This window comes from Triturus cristatus, chromosome 12 (assembly GCF_964204655.1).
Source record: "Triturus cristatus chromosome 12, aTriCri1.1, whole genome shotgun sequence".
NCBI lineage: Eukaryota > Metazoa > Chordata > Amphibia > Caudata > Salamandridae > Triturus > Triturus cristatus.
This window is the reverse complement of record NC_140595.1, coordinates 310,544,491-310,556,878: the sequence shown is the minus strand read 5'-3', so window position 1 is coordinate 310,556,878 and position 12,388 is coordinate 310,544,491. Positions and strand designations below refer to the sequence as shown.

General features: G+C 41.3%; 1 protein-coding gene across 2 annotated transcripts in view; it reads left to right on the top strand.

The window, feature by feature from the left end:
- Positions 1-5,128, top strand: part of LOC146775949 (uncharacterized) — a 790,744-nt gene extending 785,616 nt beyond the window's left edge. For both annotated transcript variants that reach the window (XM_085637356.1, XM_085637355.1), the window contains exon 13: positions 729-5,128. In XM_085637356.1, coding sequence (XP_085493482.1) covers positions 729-904 — 176 coding nt within the window. In that variant the 3' untranslated portion in view covers positions 905-5,128. The remainder of the gene's footprint in view (positions 1-728) is intronic.
- The last annotated feature ends 7,260 nt before the right edge of the window (positions 5,129-12,388 follow it).

Genomic DNA, 12,388 nt, shown 5'->3' with positions numbered 1-12,388 from the left:
ATATCACTCTAAACACAACATGTGATGGTAAAACTAGTGACCCAAATCCTGTGTATGTGTGGATAATAAACGCCGATAACAAGAATATCATTTGTGGCAACTATACATTTTAGGAGTATGTTATATATGTTTCTGTAATGAATCTGTAAATTTTAGGAGTACTTTAATCAATGATTTTTTACTTACTTGGTTGAATGCGCTATATGTTGCTTATGCAAAGGAATGTTATTGTTCATGTGTTTTTTAAACCAAAAATAATGTATTGAATAAAATATCAAACATTTTGAGTTTGGGAAGAGCTTGTTATTTTCTTAATATTTGGGGGTATTTCAAATAACTCAAATGGCAAATACATTACGTGTACAGGTTGTTGATTGCTGGTACGTTTGCTAAGTGGTTTGATGCTCACTACTGACTTTTGCAGCAGTCTCCAGATATTGGGTTACCATCACAACAAGGCCAGCTGGCCTTCCACCCTTCCTAGATCAGTAAAACGAGTAACGTTAAATTCGGTAGTTGTAAAACCTGTTATTGGGAGTGTCTATAAATGACACCCACTGTACCCAAAACAAGCTGTTAGCATGCATCAACCCACTGTAGAAAACTGTTGACACCTACAAAGCAATAACAAAGCATTCTGTTATCTGTATGAAGGGCAATAATCAAACTGGACAGGCTGCCACTGCATCTTATTAATTAAATATTTCACTTGATTTTATATTTTTTAGAAGTAATCCAATTTGCTGTTCAGAGCACTGAAAAAGCAGCAGGCAAATCAAGATCTTCAAATCCGAGGCCCAGCAGGACCAGAAATAACACTGGGCAAACATCTGACCTCTCTATAAGCTCTCCAGAAACCGAAAAGACACCTGAAGAAGATCCTTTCACACCTCCAATATCATAGAGAAATATGTTGTTTGCATGCATCGCCGTTTCAAATGCCTTTGCTGTGTTCAATGTTGCATAGTTTTTCATAATAATGTTCTCTGAGAAATGTTCTCACCTACCTCTCTAAATACATCACCTTTGTCCACCAAAACCTGTGTCCGCACTCCTCCTCTTTGACTTTTCAACCACCTTTCATACAACTGATCACAACATACTCCAGGTAACTACATAAATTTAGGCGTTGTTGGTGCTACGCCCGCCTTCCATTCGCCTTATCCTTGCATCCATTCTGGCACGCTCCCAATGTTCGCCTGACTGCCAGGGACAAAGCTGTCTCTTGCCCCCTCCTTTTCACTCTCCTTCAACTTCTCTTACTGACATTGTCTGATCTATCAGCTTTTTCTACGAGCTATTTACAAACGACACTAAATTCTTCTCCTGCCCACTATTAACGGATGTTTGACACTGGCAATGCAACAAACGCATTGTTACCATGCGTTCCATTACCATGAATTCCATTACCACACAAGACGTTAAAACGACTTGCCTTTTGTGAAGTGCTGGACTTTGGAATAGTATATTTTACTATTCCAACCCCAGTCTGTGCAACAGTTGGGAAGGTTGGGAAGGTGTTGGATTTAAAATCCAACAACACGTTACCTAATGTAAGTTGTTGTAACAACTTCCATGGTAATGGAACACGTGGTAACAATGAGTTCATTGTATTGCCCGCGTCGTAATGGTACTGCGTAGTACTGGCTGTGTAGTAAAGGCCGTTCCCACTATTAATAAATGCAGCCTAAGCCAACTAAGGCTTCTATCTCTGTGTCAACCACTACTAGATGGACACGTGATGATTCTTTTACTGCATCAAGACCAGCAAACTTGACATCTTGTAGTGCTCCCAACCCCATTTTAACTCGCTCCCACTCCTCTTTTCACTCTATTTTCTCCTCCCTCCCTGCCCACATTCTCTGTTTTCAATTTTGATGTGGAGGTTTTTTCTCCACATTTATCTCCTTGCTCATCATTTCTGCTCCAGTTGCACCTGCTGAAGGCCGCTTGAGCATAAAGAGGGGCCTCTTTCGAATTGATGCATAGCATCCTTGCATGTACCTAAGAGCAATGACAGAATTTTAACATGTCTGTATAAGTAACCTATGTTTTTGCAGGAACTGGGCGTGCCAAGTATGTCTTGGAAGGACTGGAGCGAGTCCTTTGAGACCTATTTGGAGGCCATTGGGGGTGATGTATTTAGAGCAAAAAGGAAACTAGCCACTTTGAACCATAATGTAGGTTTAGAGGGACTTCTTGATGAGGAGGATAAAGGGGGTAACAGAGTTCCATGTGGATGAAGATGTGGGAGATGAGTACGTATGTGCGATGGAGGCTAGTGCCTTAGCTGATTGGGCTAACTTTTATTTTGACGACTGCAATCAGCACATGCAAGATGACTCAAGAGAAACTTTAATGCAGCCTGGAAACAGTTGACTGGAGCAACTGCAAATGAGAACACTAAGGAATATGGATAAAGCACTGCACTGAATTATACCAGGGTGATCAATCCTCCAAGCAGGGTCCTATAGTTCATGAACATGTAATTATTTTGCCGAAGGAGCCTTTGGTGTTGGCCTTTTTACTCAATCATGTTTTGTCCTCAACAGAAATTTCCCTAATTAGTAAAGGTTTAACTTTCGTTCTGACTTAAAATACAGAGATTTTCAATATTCAATCAGAACTACTCCAATTCTTCAGGAGATTTTGGTTAAAATCATTGTTCAAAGAAATTAGTTACAGTGAGTGTTTTAATCCAACAAATCCCTCTAAATTCAAATCACCCAAGCAATAAGACGCCTGTTGAACTTCTGGCATTTGAGATGTGTTCCTTAAGGAGGTCTCAAGCTTGAAAGCTAAACATGAATATATACCATATAATATCAGCCCAGTAGATCGACAAGCTTTGCAGACATTGAGAAATCCAAATCTGTAGTGGTCAAACCCATTGACAAAGGCCTTTGGATTGTGATCCAAAACCTTACATCCTACAAAGCGGAAGTCATGCAACAAATTTCCAATCCTAATCATTTCACACCCCTTAGGGGTAAACCTTTGTCTGAGAGCCAGAAAGTCAATAAGGACATTATGGAGAAGGACAAGGAGGCCATTTTTGTTTGAGTAAACAAGAATTTGATTTGCCTAACGACCATGTCATCCCAGACACAGTCTTCATGCATTCTCCCTAAGTTCCATAAAAATGCCCACCATCCACCAGGAAGACCCATTGAACTAGGGTGTGGCTTAGTCCTCATGCCCATCGGCAAATATAGTGATATTTTTATTAACAAATTTGTAGAATCGGCTAGAAATCATGTCCGTGATAGTGGCGACATGACTGCACAAATTGAAGATTTAACTTTTGACTCTGAAAGTGAGTTATCAGTGTGCTTGGATATTGAATCCTTGTACACTAATATCCCACAGCTTGATGGCATCAAAGTCATCACTGATATCCTCAACACTCGATCAAGTCCGGTCACTGTACCCACTAACTTTCTTTTTAAACTTCTCCAGCTAGCGCTCACTAAGAACTATTTTGAATTTAATGACTAAGGGTACTTGAACGGGGACCTTGTTTGCTCCGAACTTTGCTATTCTTTATGTTGATGACTTCGAGAAAAAGCATATCTATGATAAGAATACTAATTCATATTATGCCAATATATGTCTATGGAAAAGATACAGACGGAATTTGTTTTTCATTTGGGTGGGAGACTAAACTACTTTGACAGACTTTTTTAACTAGCTCAATTCCTCATCTGAACTTTACATCACATTTCAAAGGTTCTGCCGCCAGATAACATTTTCTAGATGATCACACCAGCAGCACGTGGTTATTTGATAACTGTAGATTTCCATGTGGTGTCAACATGTTTATCAGAAATCATGGCCCAATCCCTTTGTGTGACCTGTGTTCAATACAAAGGGCTTTAAGTTAATGAGCTGATGAACGTGTTCCCAACTGAGGTGTGCCAAGGCTGGTGAGATATGTACTTGTCATTTTGTTTTCGTTTTACTTTTACTGCTGAATTTTGTATCCACCAAGCGTTTTAGAGAGCCTAGTAAAGACCACTGCAACAATGTAGTATTGGAAGATCATAGCTCAAGTCGCAACCGTACACTTTGATTCTGGCATGAAAATTAGCATGCAACACGTAGCTCGAACTTTGAAATTATATGTTTTTAAGGATAGGTCTTCATCAGTTTAGATACCAAGGTTTGTGACTACTTGGATGGAATTTGAGCATGTGCCTAACTTTCTGGTCTGAACTTCGTTGACTAGCATCTCTTATCTACATAGCTAAAGATCAGTTTTATTGCCATTAAGCTTTTGCAGTACATCCACTCAGCAAGCACAGTGAGAAATGTCTTCAGGTGAGCTTCTGCTCTCCATGCCACTGAAGTCAAGCTATCCTGGCTGATGAGGGGTGAAACCCTATGCCGGTCTTAGGATGCTTGTTCCCAGTCCAGGGAGGACGTGGCCTGGCACTTCGGGATGGACTGTTCCCATTGGGCGCAGGGTCAAGACTAATTTGCATTTGGCTGGGTTCAAACAGGAATGGCATGGGGAGCAAAAACGATGGATTCAGGCCGGATCTCTGTACTAGGGTGAATGTATGACATTGTTCTGCTTTCTGTCCATCAACTGTTCTTTTTGCTGATTGCCAGATGAGCAGAACAATACGAGTGTCATCATGCTATGTCAAAAATCAAAGTTCGATGATCAAGATCAATAGAGGTAATAGAAGGATTTGTACATTAAACTGTACTGGCCACAGAGCAGATACCTTCAGAAATCCCAAAGAATTGTCTGTACATGCTGAACACGTTCCTCTGGCTGAAAAGTCGGCAATCCATTCTAGCACTGTTACTTGTCAGTTGATGTCACATATTTGCTTCATCAAGGTATTATGATCTATGTTGTCAAACCTCACAAATAGATCTGGACGGTATTGCAGCAGTGCTATCTCAAACCTGGCAAAATTCATCAATCAGGGCTAACAGGACACATTCTGTACCAAATATGAAATCTGTCTTGAATGTGTTAAGGAGGACATTGTTCTCCATATTCATATGTAGCTGCTGTGTCACTTTGGGTTATAATAATAATCCAAAATATTGTTTCACACTTATTATGAGACACAAATATTGAGTGCAAAAATATTCGAATGTCAAAAACATTGTGGGGGAAAAATATAGAAGGTAAAGATATCGTTTTGTAAGTCTTTTATATTGTTGTTCTAAATAAAGTTGAATATAATATCATTTTTCATTGTTCAGTTGAGTTTTATTAATTTGTGTTTTAAGTTACTGTTTTAATTCTCAGTATATAATTATTTTTTGTGTTTTTTAGCTGTTACTATAATTTAGGGCTACTGTTATGTCCTTTTTTGGAGGGTGTGAGGCTGTAGGGAAATAGGACGGACAGATTTTAAAAACAAATTAATACAATTATTTATATATATTTTTCATGTTTTAATTTGTCATATCGATAATTAATAATGTACTTCTTTTAGTTATTTATTGGATAATTTTCAAAATATGGTAATATTTATTATGTGTTAGTTGGTTAACTAGATAATCTGTTTTGGTAATTATTTATTTGATTTTAATAAATTTGATAATAACAAATTATATCACATGTAGGCTTTTGGGATAAATTAATTGTATATTTTTTTTTAATAAGGTGCATTAATTTAATTTGTTTTAGTAGTTGAAAGAATTTTAGGGTAAAAAGGTAGGAACTATTTTAAATCGTTTTATTTTGTAATTTAATATATCATTTTCCTAATATAATTGTATGTGTATTATATATGTTAATTTCATGTTTTGACTTTTTAATGAGTTGTATAAATTATATAATGTTAATAAACATGCTACATGTTAATCGGAATATATTCTAAGTTTATTTATTGTATATGTATGTTTATATTCTTTTGTATTACTGTATGACAGGTGAATTTTAAATTAAAGCTAAAGTTTAACATTTCCCTATTGTTGCTTATGCAGCTGTGAGGATAGTAGTTCTGACCGCTCCAAATTCAACACTTTTCCTAGTTTTTTTTATGTTGGAGTGGGAATAGTAAATTTGATCCCTCTCAAGTCCAATATTTTCCTACTGGTGCTTATGCTCGAGTGGGAATAGTAAATCTAACCCTTGCAAAGTCTAATGCTCTCCCTATTTTTGCTTACATTTCAGTGGTAATAGCAAATCTGACCACTTCAAAATCCAACATTTTATCTACTGTTGCTCATTTTGGAATGGGAATAGTAAATGGGACCCCTTCAAAGTTCAACAGTTTCCTTATTGTTGCTCAGGTTAGATGGGGAATAGTAAACCTTACCCGTCCGAAATTCAGCACTTTTCACGTTGTTGCTTATGTTGGAGAGGGCATAGTAATTATAACTCCTGACAAAGTCCAACACTTTCTCTACTTTTGCTCAGGCTGGACTGGGAATAGAAAATCTATTGGGCTCCTCAAAGTCAATTTTTTTTTATCTGTTTCTTTTTTGGCTTCAATATATATTCTTCTGTACATTTTAGGTTACTTTATTTTTTTTGTTTTTGTGGTCATTTTTAAAAATTAATATCTTATTTTAAATATTTTTATTGTGCACATATTTAATTCTTGAAATACTTAGGGTCAAATTACGATGTCCGGTGGAAAGCCTCCAACCAGCTGTCTGAGGCTTTCTGCCCGACATTGTAAGTTTCAGTCCGAATGCCGTATTAAGATGACACCAGTTGGAGTGAAACCTGCTGGAGGATTTCAATGCGCGTCAGCATCAGAAGCCACCATAATCCTCTAATGACGGCGGAGCCAGGCTCGGCTTTGCGGTCTGGATTATAATGGTACCTTCCGACAGCCTTTTCATGTTGGCCTTTCCAACATGGAAAGGCTGTCAGTAAGTGTCTCTGGGGGCCCCTAGCAGGGCCTTCTTACCGCATGACCTTCCGCTATGGGCCCTGAGGGCACCTATGATGTCCCCCTAAACATCCCTGCACTGTGTGCCTGCCACACGGGGCAGGGATATTTGAAAACATCCATTTCCAATGGCAGCTTGTGCTGCAGCCCTTTTCCATCTGCCGCACAAGCTGTCATTGGGAAATGGATATTTCCGACCGCACATAGGGAGGTCGCATCCAAATCCGATGGTCGGAACCGCCGAACAATGGTCAGTTGGTTCCTGACCGCAACAGTGCGTCCGTCCGACATCGTAATTAGGCCCATAGTGTTTCTAATTATGATTATTTATTATTACTATTTTTATAATATGTGTTTAAATAATAATTTTACCTATAGTATGTTTACTTTTGTCAATTGTTTTAAAATATATATTTTGTTATGTTTGTAAGTTATACATTTTTATATATATTTATCTTATATGTTGGTATTTTTTAAATGTAATAGTCTTTTTAAAGTGAATATATGCAAATCTAGGAAAATCATGATTCTTAATGCACCAATATTCTCAACAATGACAGCGGGAGTGTCCGTTGTTGGGAGGCTAACAGCCAGGGGGAGTAAGCTTGAGCACCTCGGTCCCCAATATTTCCCGATGACCTAACCTCTAGCGGAGAACCAAGTTCTTGGAATGTTGTTCAATTTGCACTTCTTGGAATAAAGTTGAGTTAATGGGGCGGCGTACGCAGACTTCCAACTTGTCGTTGACTGGACATGGTAAGTTGATCACGCTGTTCAGGGGGAGAGGGAGTTTAAGGGAAGTTTTGTTTTTCACTTTTTTGTCGCATCAGCGAAACTTGTTCTGCTCTTGTGCGTTTAGGTCCTGTTCGTTGGTCAGGTGGTATCCTGCTATGGACTGTATGTCTATGGGATTACATATATTGGGATGCTGGGTGTGTATGTACTTATGAAGAATGGCTTCTTACGTAACTAAACTCATAACTTTGAATGTTAGAGGTATAGCATAATTCGAGAAATGCAGATGTACGTGTGTGTATGCATATATGAAACGATACAAAGTGCTGATCGCGTTTCTTCAGGAGACGCATGTGTGGGGTGACTATTCCCTGCCTGAAAGCGCTGGAGAAGGCACATTTATGCCACCTCTTATTCAGGATATGCCAGAGAAGTGCTTACATGGGTGACCCCAGGCATCTCATTCTACCATGGGAATCATGTTGACCCAGAGGGCCAATGCGTAATCTTACATGGGACTCTGCATGGTTAGGAAATATGCCTTATAAATGTGTATGCACAAAATATTGACTGCTCAGACTTTTATGCCGGGGTCACAACTGCTGAGTCGTCGTACCTGAATGCAGATGTCGGGCTGGCAGGGGACTGTAAATGTATCTTGGCTGGTACACTAGGCCGGGAGCCTCCCAAACAACACATGAAATCCAACATGACTAGGGCACTAAGAGACATGATGCAGTGTTTCCACCTTCACGATGTCTGGCGAGATAGGCACCCGATGAGGAGGCTGTTTACATGTTATACCCCTGCGGCGGGAGACCAGAGTTGACTAGACAACTGTTTGGTCTCTACTAAAATGGCACAAAGAATAATAGAGGTTTCCTATCTGGCTAGATATCTGTTGGACCATTCCCCGGTCCTGCTGAGTTTTGGTAGGGAGCTCTGATGATTGGCAATTCCACTGTGGTGCCTCAGTGCGAAAGCCTACAGACCCCCCATTTGCAGTGACAGTCAATGCGAACCAGACACATTATTTTGCAGAGAATTGGGGTTTGGAGAGTAGCAGGGACTAGATTGGGAAGCAATGAAGATTTTTTTACGGAGGGTTTGTATTAAACCGACCTACGGAGTCAATTAGAGTGCAACATCAGCACGCATGAAAAAGCACTGGGGAGCTTGAATCAATGCTCCCTGCCCACCCGGACAAAATGAACACTTGGCGAGAGGCCAGGGTATAGCTGCTGGAAGATTGGTGCAGGCTCGAAAAACACACCTACATGGCTTATCGCCAGAGGCTACATGTAGAAGGTGGTCAGACGGGAGTGATGTTGGTCTGACAGGAGTCCTCAGGTACCCTATCATGACTTAATACAATTACACAGGAACCCGCATTTTTACACAGAAGGCCATTGACGATGTATTTCATGGCGAACAGTTAAATGCACAATCGGAGAGATTCGAGGACTTCCTAGTAGATATACCGCTCCCAAGTCTCAACCCAGAAGCCAGTGAGAAACCAGACAGCCTGATCACTCGATAGGAGATTCTTGCAGTGATACAGAATCTTAAGCCCACAACAACTCTGGGCAGCGATGGTCTGCCCCCTGAGTTTTATCATAAATATGCAGACTTCATAGCTGACAGACTTTTAGAAGTATACAAAGAGGTCCTTCAAAAAGGTAGCTTCCCAGCCATGAAGCGTGATGCATTAATTGTAATGGTGCCAAACCCCGGCAAAGACCCGATGATTGTCTCGGCATACCGACCAATATCACTCCTAAACATATACATGAAACTCCTCAGCAGTCTGCTGGCAGCACGTTTACTTCCCCAGCAGCCAGCCTTAATACATATCTATCAGTCATCCCAAACGAAACATCCTTCACAATCTACGACACCATTCTCATATATATCATGCCCCACAACTGCATGAAGACGCCTACGCCCTGACACTTTTGGATATCGGACGAGCGTTCTATTCCCTAAAATGGATTCACCTCTAGCACGTGCTGCGAAAAATGGGCTTGGGCCCTAGAAATAGCCAGTGGATCGGTCTACTCTATTCTGACCCATTTGTCAGGCTACCTTCAGGTGGGGTGGTCCCCAAACCCTTCCGGCTTTGTAGAGGAACCAGGCAGGGGTGCTCACTCTCGTCCCTCCTGTTTGCTAATGCCATGGATCCATTGGCAGCGAAACTGCACAGGATGATGGGCCCATGGAGATAATGCTGGGGGAGACCAACAACGTGGTCTCCCTCGATGCTGATGTTGCCCTAGTATATTTGAGACAACCTGCATACTCAGCGCCAATTCTGTTAAATGTCATGCTTGAATTTGGAGAGTTCTCAGGACCTTATGTCAACTCGGATAAGTCTAAATCATTACCACTGTTGAGTCTAGTAGGGGTCCCGACTGAGACACTTCCCAGAGTGGGATTCCCCTGGGCAACAATTAATGTCTGATATTTGGGTGTCCGATTGGCACACATGGGCCCAATGTTTATGGCTCTCAATATTGAGAGGGTGGTGAAGGGGCTTTGTGCATCAATTTGATTCTGGAAAGATCTGTCTTTGCCCCTCGTGGGCAGATTAGCCATTACAAAAATGATCATTTTGCTGCGATGCATCTACGTGCTTCAGGGCACACTATATGCGATCCCCAGGCAATACTTTTGTGGACTTACTCTAGGAGAATAAACGTAAATGTGTTGGCCGCACTACACTGAATAGGACTTGGGGCCAGGAGGGTCTTGAGGTTCCGCATATTGAACTATACTACATGGCAGTGCATCTACAACATGTAGTTCACTGTCTTGACCCAGGGGACAATTGTGAAAGAAAGATGGCTCCTAAAGGGCACCCATGATGGATGGTCCCTGCCCTGCCGGTCCTGCTAATGAGCACATTGCAGGTTAATTCAACTTTTCCTCATATAATTCGACTGGTTGCCAACACCTGGGAGGGAGTGGTTCAGAGAGGGATTCGATGTGCACCATATGCCCTGGACATGCCATTATGGGTCATGCAACCCTTCCCAAAAATCACTGACTCCATGTCTGTGCAGAGCTGGAAGTACGGAGGCTGTACAACTATGGGAGACCTCTAACGAGGAGGGCAGTTCATCACACAAGATGATGTCATAGAATTTTTTTTACTGGGTACAAGGCAATAACTTAAATATGCCAAGATCTCTACCACAGCACAAGAGTTGTGGCAGACTTTCCCGGATGCTCCGCCCCGCTCCAACACCATGAAAACTTTAGTAGACATGGCCCAAGGCCTCAGACTGATTTCTCATATTTATAGGGCGCTGCGCGAGGATCTCCTGACACTGACTCTCAACAAACAGGCCAGGTGGGAGGAGATACTGGGGGAACCCCTAACATCCTAGGACTGGGTAAAGGTCCATGAGGAAGTAAGAACGGTCAACTCAAACACTCGATTCAATTTGCTGCAGTACAATTATGTGCACCAGACATACCTCACTCCAAAAACTTTAAACGCCAAAATACAGCACTCAATTTGGAGGAAGTGACAGAAGTACAGGACAGGCCAGTATTGCTGGTGCCAGAGACCACTAAAGTTGCTGCACCAGCTTTAAGCAACAAACACTACAGTTACCCATCAAGCAGAGGTGATGTACTTCTCCAGCCTGACAGCCTGCAATACATTTCATTAATGAAAATGGATTTATTTCCCTGTTGCTGCTCACTCCATGACTCAGTCAAAATGCAAAATGCAGTCAGTTATGATGACTGAAACTTCACAAACCAAACAGATGTTCTGCGAGTTAATCCAAAATGTGAAACAGGGACGTTTTAAGGCATAGGTAAAGTGAGCAATTGCCCAGTGCCTCCAGCTTCCAAAAGCCCTCCCTAACAAAATGATCTCTCTCTCTCTCTCTCCATCTCGTCCCTCTCTCTCATTGCACTTCATTGCTATTTTTCAATATCACCTCACTTCCTCTCTACTCCATTTACACCACCTCTCTCTCTCGACCTCATTTCTCTATTTACTTCACCTCACTAGCCCCTGCTCTCCATACCTCACTTTATCTGCCATTCGCTCAGCCATGTCTCAATCTCGCAACTTTCTTCCTCGCCTATCTCATTTCTCTCTCTCCCTCACCACCCTCTCTACACACTCTCCAGTTATCTCAACATGTGTTCCCTACTCACCTCCCCACTCTCTCTACCCCTTTTTACTCAATCTCACCTGTTTCACTATCTTACTATGTTCTCTCAACATTTGTTTATCTACCTCTACCTCTTTTTTCAATCTATACCTTCTCTCTCTCCATCTCTCCCTTTACCCCCAGTGTTTAAACCTATTATGGGGCCACAGAAACAGGCAGGGGTTACTGGGCCTCACCCGAGGTGGTTGGGGGCTTGTATCACTAATGTTGTGGGGCCTGACCTATAATGGCTCTGCAACCTGAGCATCAAGATCGCCCTTTCCACACTGGCTCTCAAGGTGATCAGAACTCTCAGTCAAAGGATTCTCAGGGAGGTAGTGTGAATGGCAGAGCCCCAGAACTCAAAAGCTATGAAACAGAAACAATGGCATGCTGGCCAGCTCAGTGTGTTTATTTGACTAAAAAGAAAAGTTCTTTAATTGCACACTAAAACGAAATATCATAGAAAATCAAATACATCCAGCACAGGATCCTAAAAAAGATACTATGGGGTTATAATCTGCAAACTATAACAAGGAGAGATTAAGGCACAGGAGCAACCTCACTAAGCATATGAAAGCAATCTTTCTGGTTCAATGATCTGTAGGT